General features: G+C 33.6%; 1 protein-coding gene across 9 annotated transcripts; it reads right to left on the bottom strand.

Moving 5' to 3' along the window:
- Positions 1 to 3,202: 3,202 nt before the first annotated feature.
- LOC147480533 (uncharacterized) lies at positions 3,203 to 13,866 on the bottom strand. Of its 9 annotated transcripts, none has more exons than XR_015204674.1 (7): positions 13,191 to 13,379; positions 12,898 to 12,950; positions 11,847 to 11,898; positions 8,536 to 8,598; positions 3,746 to 3,930; positions 3,590 to 3,649; positions 3,203 to 3,480 (listed from the first exon to the last, which is right to left on the bottom strand). XR_015204674.1 is itself a non-coding variant. In XM_086577589.1 (6 exons), the coding sequence occupies exons 1-6, from the start codon at positions 13,237 to 13,239 to the stop codon at positions 6,344 to 6,346; spliced, it is 315 nt and encodes a 104-aa protein (XP_086433715.1). In that variant the 5' UTR covers positions 13,240 to 13,379; the 3' UTR covers positions 6,235 to 6,343. The 9 variants fall into 9 exon arrangements, 2 of the variants coding, with proteins under 2 accessions (XP_086433715.1, XP_086433716.1); XR_015204677.1 differs by lacking the exons at positions 3,203 to 3,480; positions 3,590 to 3,649; positions 3,746 to 3,930 and adding exons at positions 6,235 to 6,356; positions 7,412 to 7,496; positions 12,471 to 12,664 and having other exon boundaries at positions 12,773 to 12,950; positions 13,191 to 13,866; XR_015204676.1 differs by lacking the exons at positions 3,203 to 3,480; positions 3,590 to 3,649; positions 3,746 to 3,930 and adding exons at positions 5,520 to 6,356; positions 12,471 to 12,664 and having other exon boundaries at positions 12,773 to 12,950; positions 13,191 to 13,866.
- Between the last annotated feature and the right edge of the window lie 166 nt (positions 13,867 to 14,032).

The following is a 14,032-nucleotide window of genomic DNA, read 5'->3' as shown; positions in this document are numbered from 1 at the left end:
ATCGTTAAGTTGTGATGGAAGAAGAATCAACGAATTGGAACGATAAAATTCGTATTAACCGAACTATTATTTATTTGCTACTATTTATCAACGTATGTGGAGTTGATAGTGAAAACGAACAGCGTATCTAGCAAAAAAAATGTATGAACAACGTGAAAAGCCCAAAGTCTTCTAATTATGTATGTACTTTACGAAAGTCCAAGCTTTGGCCCATAATCGTGTCCTTGGTTAGAGTATTATTTATTAAACAAAATGTAAAAGAAAATTGAACTGCAAGTTAATTAATTATCTATATAAACAAATTTTCCAAAATATTCACTGTTCTTTGAATATAATCCTAATTAGCAATTCTATAAAGATGCTCTAAACCATTGTTGTTACTTGGTAAGTAAGGCTCTTTCCACCTCCAATTGGAATCAAAACAAATTAAAAGCATCATATGCACTCATTATTGCGTTGATCAGCTCTTGATAGGTTTTCTAAAAGCTTTCTCCGACTTAAAGAGGAGAAGTGCCCATTTTTAGAGGAAGCGTTCTACAAAGAAATATTATTAATAGCAATTCAAGAAGGTTGTTGTTACTACAATGAAAGTAGATTATAAATGGCTCCCTACAAATATTTGGTAAATTTTATTGATAGAACTTACATTGATAATTCATGACTGTACCTCAACAGCTTATATTCATATCCTCCGGTTGCCTCCATAATTTGTTAATCTCGTCTCATTATATAATTTTTTACGTGTTGAAAACCATGCTCATGGATAATAACGTGGCCTATGAGTGCCAACGAAATTAAACAATCTACACAAACTTGAGTCCAAATACCAAATTTTTTTTTAAAAGGAAAAAGAAAAAGAAAAAACAAAACCCCAACTTTTAAAATTGCATAGAAATAAAATTGTAAGAAGCTTCTAACAATATGCTATGATACAGAACTCCAACTTTTAAAATTGCATAGAAATAAAATGGTAAGAAGCTTCTAAGCAATCATGAACAATATGCTAAAATAGTAGCTTCAAAGAAGAAGATACTCTACTACTAAAGGCCGGATCAGAACAAAGATAATGAGTTAATATCGTGGATCGAATGTGCATAGAATCACATCCTAATTTGCAAATTAAAACCTATTAAAATAAAAAGGCATAAGGTTGCCCAGTTAATTGATGTAATTACCTTACGTAAGTATTTTCCCAACTATCCATAGCCAACCATTTATATATTCCCCTTAGTAGCTCTGCTAACGGAGTCATCATCATTCAATATCCAAGCTTAATTTAACTTTTAGAACGACAATATGAGGAATGTTGGTCATAAATGACATTGTTTTAAGAAAATAAATCAATTATGAAAAGGAATCGATATTTATTTGGTCCCGTTTGGTTTGACTTCTATTTGGTGACATCCTTTCGAAACCCCCAAGAAACACAGAGGACTGTGAGAATGTGTTTAGTGGAATTATCATGGTAACATGGCTCCCATGCCATTGAAATTTGATCAAGGACTGTGAGAAGTAAACATGGATAAACATGTATCATTATTTAGTAACATTATGCCAATGAATTATCACATATATCCAATCAGATGATATACCCATATTCTTATATACCCCGGCAAAATGACAAATAAAGTGGTTAAAACCAAAATTGAGCATGCTAAACAAATATAACATAGCCCAAACAAATATGAAAAGTAGAGCAAAAAATATATTACCAGCTACATATTGTAAACACGACCAATTCAGCTCAAAGTACTTTAAAGAACCAAGTTACCAACCAAGAAAAATTTAACACGTCCAATAATCCCATATAGATAGAAGTCATAGAACAATAAGTATCATGAATATAGAATACCTAAAATTTAACACAGCCTAAGACTGCACATGAGATTAAATAGGCCACTAAACAGTTGTCTTAAAAAAAATTCAACAAACAACAAAATGAAATTATACAAATAAGAACTTAAGTATGGATACTTTCGTGAACACATGTTCTACCTAGATTATTAACCAAACTATTATCTTCTTCTCAGTTCTATTGAATAATTTGATTTACAACATACTTCTCTCAATAGATTCAACAATGAAAAAAATTGAATACACATTCTAACTTTTGATAAGCAAGCATGAAACACCCATGACAGACCACCTTGGTTCAATTCTCTTATATTCAACAGACACAAATGTGGTAAGCATGCATCTAGTACTTAGCACCAAACATATATAGTAGGAAATATATAGTAGGGGAGCATCAATCATTTAACATATACCTTTTTGGTAATTGGCAAAGACAGCTCGCACCCATTAATTTGTTGATATCAACCCTGCCTTTGCTGTTCGTAGGTAGATTAAAATTCTTTTCAAATCATAAGCCAAATCATAAGCTTGGAATCCAACATACACAAATCCAATAACAGTCACCGATATACAATACATGCCACAAATTAATAAGTAAAGTCAATCTCAACATACTAATAATTAAACTTACTAAAAAAAAAAAAAAAATCATAACCTGTATTTTTCTACATGATACAATGGTAGCTTAACAAAATTATAATAAAGCTATAAGACACCAATAAATAAACATACATCTCAAAAGTAGAATCTCGACATTGAAAATCAAACGTGGATAACAAAAGAAAATCATATTGAAGACTATATGAACGTAATACTGCAATTTCTAAAAAAAAAAAAAATTGTTTAATGAAATTATGTCTTACCGTTCATATTAGCCTTTGAGAGCGGATTGCAAAAACAATATGGAACTATACCCTAATAATAGATAGATATCCAAAAAATAGAAGATGAATTTAGAAAACGTTAAAATATGATCACCTGACCTGCCTCACAAAGTGATGACTAAATAATCTTTAAAAAATTGCCACTTTTAGAATTGGAATTGTAAAACACAGTAAAAAAATTGCCACTTTGAGAGCTGGAACTGGAAAACACATATGAACTAACGCTCTCCCACATTCACAAAAAGAAAAGAAAACGCACAAAATGACAATTATCCAAAAGTACTAAAACTTCATTCATCATCCCACCATCCTACTCTTATTTGCCACCGACCAAGCAAATAAAAATTAAGATTTCTTTCAAATCTTAATTCAGTCACATTTGGCAAATTATTTGCCTAGCATGTTCTAGAGCAATACATCAAATGTTTATTCCACCCAAAAAGATTGAAGTAACCAAACCCTGATTGCCAAACCCCAAGTTCTTTTTCTATAAAATTCTGAAAATGTCAAGGTCTTCAAACTTTCGAAGTCATTCTGTCTTAAAACAGAGTGGGATGGTATTACAAATTTAAGCTGGACTACATAGTGACAACCTTCATAAATAAATTGTATTACAAATTAAACACTATGAAATCACATGTTTTTGAAGCAGACATCAGCTTGCTACCGCGGTAACACCATCTTTATGACGTATGTTGAAAAATCATTTTGTTTGAAATATGCTTTTCAGCTAGATTTTCACCTGCATGAAAGAGTGTCAATTTAGTCTCTAAGATGTGTCTTATGGCATAACGAAAGACCTCTTTCATGTGAACAATTTACATCTATACAATAGAATTATCCATGTTTACCTCAATAGTAATGTCTCGAGGATGAAAAGCTAAACATGTAGTTGTGATTGTCGTCATGGCCTGCATTTGGTTAAAACAAAATTGCAATCATTGACCAAGAGCAAAATCATTGGGTTAGCATGACATTAAAGAAATCCACACACAACTCTTCATTACCTTAAATGTCGAAAGAGATGTTTATCTCGCCACCTCAGAATTGAACAAAAACCTTTTGGAAGGATACAACGCGATTGCGAACATAATAAAATAATTATATGCGTGGTTGCGGACTTTCTCTTTTGAACTAAAAAAATGTGGTAGATTTGTCATTTGCACAGAGAAGGATGCCATGGAAGTGGAATCTATAAGATATGTACCAATATTAGTATATTATCAATCTTAAAGTTGCGAAAGCTATAAGATATGTATTATCAATCTTAAAGCCGCGGAAGCTATAAGATATGTATTATCAATCTTAAAGTTGCGAAAACTATAAGATATGTATTATCAATCTTAAAGTCGCGAAAGCTATAAGATATGTACCAATATTAGTATATTGTCAATCTTGAAGCCATATTGAAAACAATAATACCAATTTTACTATATACCAATCTTAATATTATAAGAAGTTATCTCCATTTTAACTTTTTTGTTGACTTGAACAACATTAGATCAAGAACTGATCTCAAAATCCATGCCTCAATCAAGCTGACAGTGAGTACTTGTAAATAATTTTAATCTAATGCAAACAACATCTAATGAGATCACACTAAATGCTTAGTTAGAAGAAAAAAAATTATAACAATAATAGAAGTCTTAAGATTATACCAATTGGTAGCAGTAGATACTAAGGAGCAATAATGAAGGTGAGAATCTTACGATACAAAAATGCAAGTCTTAAAAGGCTTGTTAAGTTCTGACAATATTATACCTCTCAAGTATAAAAATTGGGTGGTTCAATTCACATAATATGTTCACAACAACCTCTTGATTGGTTACACTCGAGGGCGAGTTCCTACTTCCTTGATGGACAAAGAAACCAATAAATAATTGACTACACACTCTTTGCTATAAGTTATTAGAGGCTCTATTTGTTGGGTTCACTGAAACAACTTAAATGCAACTAAGCTTTCAAAATGGGTCTTTTGGTAGATATATCTCGTTAGTGAAAGTTGTCAAAAAAAAAAATAATAAAAATAAAAAAATAAAAATAAAAAACAGTTCCATCTCATTCATGCAAAAAGACCTTTATTAGTTTCTCACGACCCATTTCTCTCTGCTAATTATTATAGGGAGCATCACAAATCTATTTACCAATGTGTGTACCAGTTTTGCTATCACAATTGAATAGACCAATTAGAAACACGATTACTCTTCGAAAGAGTAAGTGAGTTTCATACAGATTTTGACCTCACTACATGTCCATGTCATATGAACCAATATGGCCAACAAACCTCATGACCAATTCATCCTAGAGCATAATGAAAATAAGTAACAAAGCTCATATAAATAAAGTAATAAATTATATTTAGAACAGTGCAAAAAATATGAGAAATTCTAAATCAATCCGAATATCGAAGGTAGCTTCTTTATCCTTTTTCTTCTATTACATATAGGCGGTCACGAATTACAATGCAGAACTAATAGGAAAATAAGGTGAAAATCTACTTAACCGAACGTATTTCCATCATCTCAACGTAAAGTCTATCTCACCGATAAGATGACCTCTTCTCAAATGCCCATCTGACACATATAGCATTAGACAAAAAATATTGTCATAAGATACAATGGGCGGCATTCTAAAAAACTATTGCTGTTGTATCCTAAAAACGTTGCATCATGCATTATCATTCTCATAACTTAATTAGCTTGTGAGCTTGTTTTACTCGTATTAAGGAATGCTTCTTGAAGCCAAATAAGGGCATAAACGGCTATAAAGAGTCTTGAGTACCTTCCACTTCCCTTCAGAAACCAACTAAGGCAACTAAGGCAACTCTGATTGAATGCAAAATCCCGCTAGCCATTATTCGTAAGACTTACTCCTAGATCCATGAAGGAAATGGGCATTGTAAACCGGTGTAGATAAGCGAAGAACAGAAAGAGGAATCACAAACTACATTCATTCTTTCTTAATTTGATTGAACTTACTGGTATGATGATTTTAATCTAAGCTAAGTAAAGAAGATTTCATAAGAAAAACCAATCCTGAGCATACTTCACAACTTATCAATTCTTCGTTATTCAACACCATTAAAAATGATAGAAATTGATGTGTTCTCTTTTGGATCTGAAACAAAGCTGACAGATTTAAGCAAATACTAAATATCTAAATATTTAGTTTTTCGTGTTTCATTAACTATTTGCTTATACTGATTTTATGTAATTAACCTTATTTACCATCTAATAAATTAGTTAATAGTAATGACTTATTTTGTAATGAATATCAAATTAGGATAGTAATTAACCTCAGTTATTTGATACTTGTAAAATAAGATACTTTGATTTCGAAACGAATAGTCAAAGGAATAACGACTTACAAATGTACCAATACTCTATAAGCCTTAGGTCTAAAGTCACAATGAACCAATATTTAGAGGACGCTTACAACCCGACTTCTTACCGGACAAATGTGCATAAGGAATAAAGAGCAAGGGCGATATATACACGAAACCAATGAAAAAAAGCAAGTATAAAGGATCGACAATAATGGCGACCACTTGTCTCGTCAATCTTTGCCTCAATTGTTATTGGTGCCAAGCGCCAAGTGACATTGCACTACCTTATCGATCTGAAAAATACACCCGCCAGATAAAACCCACATTAACCAATTGTGCTAATATATCAAACCAAAGCAAAACCTCAAAAGAAAAACCATGGAGAGCTAGTTTTGTCTTGGGCGGGGTTCAAATCAATTCACTTTGTTTTATCATGCAATGAAGATTTTAGGCAATCGATATATATATACAATCGATTATATATATATATATATATATATATATATATATATATATATATATATATATAAGAAGTTTTTAAACCTCAAAGAGCGACACGGATTCGAAGTGTGGACACATATGTCCATGTCAATGCAACTTAGGTTTAACATCAAACTAAAAGGATATGATGCTTAAGTTCTATATTGTACATTTTTGTCAACCACGGTATCTATTTTATTATATTTTAATTAGTACAAACAGCTAACATGTAATATTAAAGTGGTAAATGGCCTTCGATGATTCGAGGGTTTCTTTCCTCAAGCTAAAAGTTTTGTATTGCTCGTTTTTTTTGACTATTTTTATGCAGGGAGAGGATATCAAACTTGCAATTGAGGATGCATGGTTTGATGCAGAGGTGGTTTCAGAATCCGATTCTATTCAACCGAAATCACAGGGTACATTAACAGGACAGGTCAGGAAAGGGGGTACGACCTGTGTAGCATGTGTAAACTCTGTCGAAGGTATTTTGAGAAAACTTGCCGGTGTCAAAAGACCAATTGTTGCCTTATCTACATCATTGGGGTAAGTCGAATATGAACCTACTTCAATTAGTAAGGAAGAGATTGTTGTTGCATTTGAAGATGCTGGTTTTGAAGGTTCTTTTGTACAAAGCAGTGAGCAGGACAAAATAATATTAGGAGTATCTGGAATATGCACTGAAATGGATTTGCAGATTTTGGAAGGCATGCTTGGCAATTTGAAAGGAGAGAGGCAATTCTATTTTGATTTAACTCGTTCGGAATTAGAGGTTCTCTTTGATCCAGAAGCCATAAGTTCCATATCCATAGTAGATAATATTTGTGGAAGGAACAAAGATAGATATAAAGTAACAATCAAGAACCCTTACCCACCAACAAATTCAAGTACTATAGAAGAATCAGCAAAAATGTTCCGGCTTTTCACCTCCAGTTTGTTTCTCAATGTAAGTAAGACTGCTTGTTTTAGAGATACAAATAATATTAGTTTTCTTTTTCTTTATATGGATGTTTTCATGTAGAATGGTACCTCATGTTTAAATCTTATTCACAATATCTAACCACTCTATAATTTTTTCTATTGCATCAGTCGTAAATCCACCCTCAACATTCACCATCATCTCTATGACCTTACACTACTATCTTCAAAAGGACTGGTTTAGGCAGAAAACACGTTGAAAGGGGATGAATATAACTCATCAGCTGGGTGAAATGAAGTTATGCAACCATAGCATGAAATGAATCAATTTGCAACTAAACAATTAGAGTTTAAAGGCCAATTTGACAGCGGCCATTTAAAAAATATGTGATAAAGAAAGTAGTAGTGAAAGCATGTAATGAAGGTCTTTCGAGGCATGTTTCTAATGTGTCTAGGTAGTGGCTCATACAATAATGACTCCCCTGCGTATGCTTACCTTCAATTAAATTACACTTCTTTCCATTGGTACTGATAGGGTATCCACAGCCACTCATGACACCCAAATCATGAATTTGTTTATTTTTGTTGGGGAAAAAAAATACGAATTTGTGCTAGGTGGTTCTAGAGAGTGGAGAAACTAAAAGCTTAAACTATGCTCCCTATAAAAGACTTCAACTGTGGCCCCTTTGACGAATCCCATTGAAATTGAGCTCAACGGTTCTATTCCCAGGGAAAAAATGAAACAATAATTTAAAAAAGAAAAAATGGAAAAAAAAAAATGAAATAAGGGCTAAACTTTAAAAACGACATCTAATCTCTAGCAGTAACTGCGCCTAAATACCATTAAAGCACCATGGTACCAAATTAAAGCCCTAAAACAAACAATATATTTCATGGAAAGATACCAATAATGAAAGAAATAACAAAAATCCATTTAACGACCAAGCATTCCTATAAGGTGAAATCTATAATTCTGAAACTTTAAAAACAACTATCGAATGTCTTGAAAAATTTAAACGATTTTGATAAGAATAAAAAGAGCATATTTATCTACAAAAGAGAATGGAACATGCATACCAAGTATTGGGCATATTTCTTGGAATAAAGATCTCCGAGAATAGACGACTTTAGTAGGCAATCCTAACATCAAACAATAAGTGAAATAAGGGAAACATAATTAGTAAAACACAAAACGGAAGAAAATTGATTTAACAACCACTCTTAGTTGAATTCTAACAATTCTTAGTAAAGGAAAGCTTTAAAAGAAGGCTATGACCTATGTGCCAAGAACTAAAGCCTGAAGAAAATGGATTAAGAGGTGGCTTGAACCAATGCATTAGTAGAACCAAAATTGCCACTAATTCTACGAAAGCTGCTAGAGGTAGTGTACGACTTAAGAAAACGCTATAGTGTTCTTTGAATAAAGCAGCAAATAGGAAAATGTTAATTAGTAAAGATCATAGACAAAATTGATTCCGTGAAACTTTCACACAAAAATTCAAATGTTATTTCTTACTTGCTCTATTATAGGGTGTAAGCACTTGACCTGGAAGTACTAAAATGGGAAAGCAGAACAAATTCTCTAAGAGCACAACTCGCGGTTTCTCCACTTTTCCCAGAGTTTGGCAAGATAGGCTTGAAAAAGTTAATCTCTAGTGCCGATGCTGATGTTAGCAATTTCGTAGGGTAGGAAAACTTTATTAAGTGCATTTGGATTAAGCTAACTATTTATATAAGGGTCCACTAAAAAATAAATATTTTATGAAAGTGTCTAAGAAGTTTGAGTCATGAAGTTTTCCTTTCCTACAAAGCATTGTAACTAAACTTGATCAAAGCTGTTGCAAAACGCTATAGACCATACACGATTATAAACATAAAAGTAACCAAAATGGGAATTCATAGTAACTACTTACACCGAAGTGTGAAAGTTGTCATGAGTAACTAACACAAAAACAAATGAACAAATCAACACAGGGGAATATGAGTGCAACTGCGAGGATGTTAAAATTACCAACACAACTCCTCTTCTCAGCATTAGAAATCATGTTACCCATTTCTTATTTCATAGAACCTAAATCATTATAATTTGTTTAGCAGACGTTGAAATAGTTTTTCAGAAAAAAAAATTCAATATAATATTGGAATATTGATACTATACACTTATCATTTAAAAAATTACCTTCTTTCGATTTTGGTTTATCAATGTAGTAAGAACAAAAACCAAGTAAGAACGATTTTTTTGTGGAACAAAAGAATAATCTACAACAACTAATTTAACAGCAACAACAACAAAATAATCAACATCAACATCAACACCAAAAGAAGAAATTAAAGAACCAATTTTATTACCTGTAGCTATTGGTAATTTATTTTTGCTTCTTTCGATTAATTTGTTTGGAGTTTTTGAGAAGACAATAGTAAGTAAGGACGAATAATTGTTTACAATATGGAACTTTGTTGCTTCGTTGGGGATTTGGTTTTTGGATCGGTGGAGAAGAGTGGGTGTTTGTTGATCGGTGTTTATTGGTGGTTTCTCTGTAGCTTGTTGTTACCAGGCCGAATTTGCTTGACAGAGAAAATGTGGGTAACGAACATCTTCTTTCTTCCTCTTGTTTTGATTGGATGGAGGAAGCGAGAAAGGAGTTGAAGAAGAGACGCCATGTGCCTTTTCTTTTCTTAATTTTCTTTTTGGTAATTTTGGATTCGGTAATTAAATTGGGATTTGGGGAGGTTATAGAAAATTAAGAATAGATTAGGGATAATTAAGCAATACTGTTCCATTGATAAATTAAGTGGCCAATTCATAATTAATAAGGTAATTAATTGGTATCACAGCAAGCTCGAATCAAGTAATGTTAGTATGCCCTTCTTTCATCCTACACCAAATCCTACAAGTGATGTTTAGTGTCCTTGTCCTACATTACTCCCTACATCAATGGAATAAGCTATTACTGCTGCTAAAGTCATGTACGATAGATAGCGCTATAAGATATTAACATGCTCAAAGTAGTTGTAGTCACGATGTGCAAAACCAGTACTGAACTACATCATGGACATCATTTTGCCAAATCATTCAACCAAAGAATTCTACTCATCGAGATTTACTCAAGGGGAAGATAATAATATAGAGAAGATACATCTAAAATATTTCGAAAAAAGCAATTCGAAAAAAATATGATTAAAAAAGATTAAAAGCTGAAATTCAAAGTATTCACTAACCCGTATCCCACTGTTTGAAGGAACATTTTCAGTATTTCTATAGCTGAACATTGCTTTCTGTAGTTATCAGTTAGAACTTTCAAGATACTACCCCGGTTCTGAGACATGACTTTGAGAAACTTGAAAGAACTTCAACCTGGAAGTTACATGCGTACCAAACCCCACCTTTGCGACCAAGCGAACAATAAACTTCTTTGAGATATCCGGAACCTTTGCTCTTGGCCAAGATATCTCCCATTCCCTTCAAGTCCATTCTTCCCTCTATATTTACTTCAAGTCCAATTCTCAAGTATTACGGCCTTATTCGAATCTCTCATGCATTGCGGGACTTGAGTCATTACATGTGGTAGGCTATCAAGAACACCATAGCACTCTATCTTATCTTTCTTTTTGAAGAAGGGAGTGCCTTTGTGGAATCTGTGATCTGCTTTGGAAACATTATTTCAGGGAAAAAAGAAGTCTCGGCGTCACTTGAGATATTGCAATCAGAAACATAACTCAGACGCATGTTTGTTCCATTGTCCCAGATAGGATTATCAAAGCCCATGTCGTCCTCCTTGAAAGCTCGTCGACTTTTCTTATGTCTTTCAAGTAGTTTAAGGTATGTTGACATGCCTTCAGATGTGCGCTTGTGTGGTTCTTGGTCCCTAGAGAGTAACTACTTCTAGGTGGTGTTGGTGAGACTATTGATACCTTGGGGAAAAGATAATGATTTAGATCAAATGCAAAAACTGCTCCCACATTGTCTAGAGCATAAAACTGGTCATTTCAATACATAACATTCAGAATCCGATGAGAAAGAGAAGTTGGGAGGCCGGATCGTATGAAGGATTTTTATGTATCAAAGTGTTTTTTTTTGTTTTTGTTTTTTTGGTTTAAATCGCAGGGTTTTTGAGGTTTTAGCTTTGATCATTTTCCGGAGTTTCTAACTTTTGGGTTTCCATTTTTCTAAAGTAGTTTGGGGTTTAATGTTTTTTTGGCAAGGAGATAAATATAATTACTTGATAGAGAAAGGAGATTTAAACAAATGAAGGGAGGTCTAACTAATTATTAGCACCTCCTTTTTTTTAGGAGTCTCTAATATTACTCGGTTTGGAAAATAAAGTGATATGGTGAGGAGAGATGTCAGGTGCGAGCTTTTATATATATATAAACACAATTTCACGTACCAGTGCTACACATGTTTGTCCATATCCTTATCTGCAAGAGTGCGTTTAAGTGCTGAAATTCATAAGCAAATAACAAAACGTAAGTGTTTGTAGAGTTCTAGTTGACTATAGCAAAAGCCTTTTCTAGAAGGTCTTCAACTTTAAATTCATATAGCATATCCGAGACATGATTCCAAGTGCAGTGAAACTGTTTTGGAATAAGAGTACTTTCTTGTTTGATGTGGATCTAGTAATAAAAGAGGATACCCATAATGTGGGAATTACAGGCCGGAGATGGATGGTGGATACTGTTTTGGTTCCTAAGGTGAGGATGAGACAACACACAGACAGGCGAGCGAGTTCTGGTATGAATTTTGCCCATGACAGCAGAAAACGACAACAGGGGGTAGGCCAGGAGACGGGGGATAGTGATCAGGGTTTGCAAACCATTGTTGGGGAAGGTGATGTCGTGGCAGTAGTAAAAGAGCTAATAGTAAGTAGTGATCAGCCTTGAGATGGATATGATCTTTCTTTTCCAGGTCTGACCATTGAGGCATTAAGGGACAAAATCATGTTAAATGATGAGGATGAGAATTAGAAGTCATTATCATAGAATTAGATAACAGGAGAAGAAGCTGCATTCACCTGTTCTTAGATCACGTCAAGACAAAAATATAGGATGCACACCACCATCCACCTAGGGAAAATCAACCTGCAAGGCTACCTGAATTGGGTGCAATCTCAAGTACTATTCAACCACTTTTCAGTTTGTCTAACATAAATGCAACAATGAAAGGTACTCAACTCCTGATCCCTGAAGCTCCAACTCAAAATCGATCCTATCAAGGAGATTAGAGAAGTAGGGTGACATCCACCACAAACGAATGATATCATATAAAATCTTTTATGACAAATAAAAGATTGAAGGGTGCTTCTTCTTCACACACCTTTGAAGTATTTAACCATCAATATATTACTTCATTCATGTTGACAGCATACATAGGAAGGCATATGCCCATCAAGCTGCTAGAGTTTATAGGATTAATTGCTCAAATAAAAGCATGTTGCACACCTTCATCGGTTTCTCCAGCACCACTGATAAAACCACAGCCTCCACTTCCTCTCCTGCAATGATAATCATTTAAATAAAAATTTGTTTAGAGAATCATAACAATATGAAATACGATCAGAAAATGCGGGATCAATGAATTGTACAAAAGGTTATCAGTTTGACATGTAAAGAGTATTAAATTATTTCTTTCTATGATCACACTAATGCACTCAAACTCATCCTGCTAAAACATATATGATTACACTAAAAAGCATAAAATCAAACAAAAAAAGATGAAAACTTTTAATTCTTACTAATCAATGGCAGTGATGAGAACACCAGCCCAAAGTGGCAAATAGCCATGACTCAAAATCTGAATAGCAATTGCACTACCAATAACTTCTTGAATATCAGCACCAATTAAAGCCAACTCAGCCATAATCCACAACAAATACCTAGCCCATTTAGGATACTCATCTCTACAAAGTTCAGCCAAGTGTTTCCCCGTAGCAACACCCAATCTAGCAGACAACAATTGAATCAACAAACCCATTATAGTAGCCCACATTAATAACCACAACAAAGAGTATCCAGCAATTGCACCTGATTGTAAATCCCTTTCTAAATTTCCTGGATCTAAAAAAGCTATACTCATTAGAAAACCCGGGTCTGTGAATAACCATAGTTTTTTCCATGAGAATGGTGGGGTTGTTGTTGTGTAGTCTTAATTGTTCACCGGGAATAATAAATTCGTCTGTTCCGGATATTACTACTTTCTCGTTTGACTGATAGGCCCTTTCTTCATCTTCTTCTTCTTCTGATAAGGATAATGGGGAGTTGGGTATTGTTGTTGTTTGTAATAAACTGAGATTGAAGAGGGTGAGAGAGAAGGATAGGAAATTAGAGGAAGGGACGCACGGAGGGAATTTTTTTCCATTTTTTGAGTGTTTTTTTCTCAAGTGAACTTCCATTTTTCTCTCCTCTTTCTTCGTATTTCTTCCTTTTTTTTTTTGTAATACCATAATACCCCTAAGTAACACCCTTTTTTTTTAGCGTGTAATTCGAGTGAATTATTTTAGTTTTAGGAGCCCATAGGAATTAAAGAAGGAGGTCATAGTAATTAAAGAATAAATAAAGGAGAAACTAACAAATTTAG

The sequence above is a fragment of the Coptis chinensis genome, chromosome 8 (assembly GCF_015680905.1).
Source record: "Coptis chinensis isolate HL-2020 chromosome 8, ASM1568090v1, whole genome shotgun sequence".
Taxonomy (NCBI): Eukaryota; Viridiplantae; Streptophyta; class Magnoliopsida; order Ranunculales; family Ranunculaceae; genus Coptis; species Coptis chinensis.
Note: the sequence above shows the minus strand (reverse complement) of the source record. Positions and strands in the feature narration are given on the sequence as shown.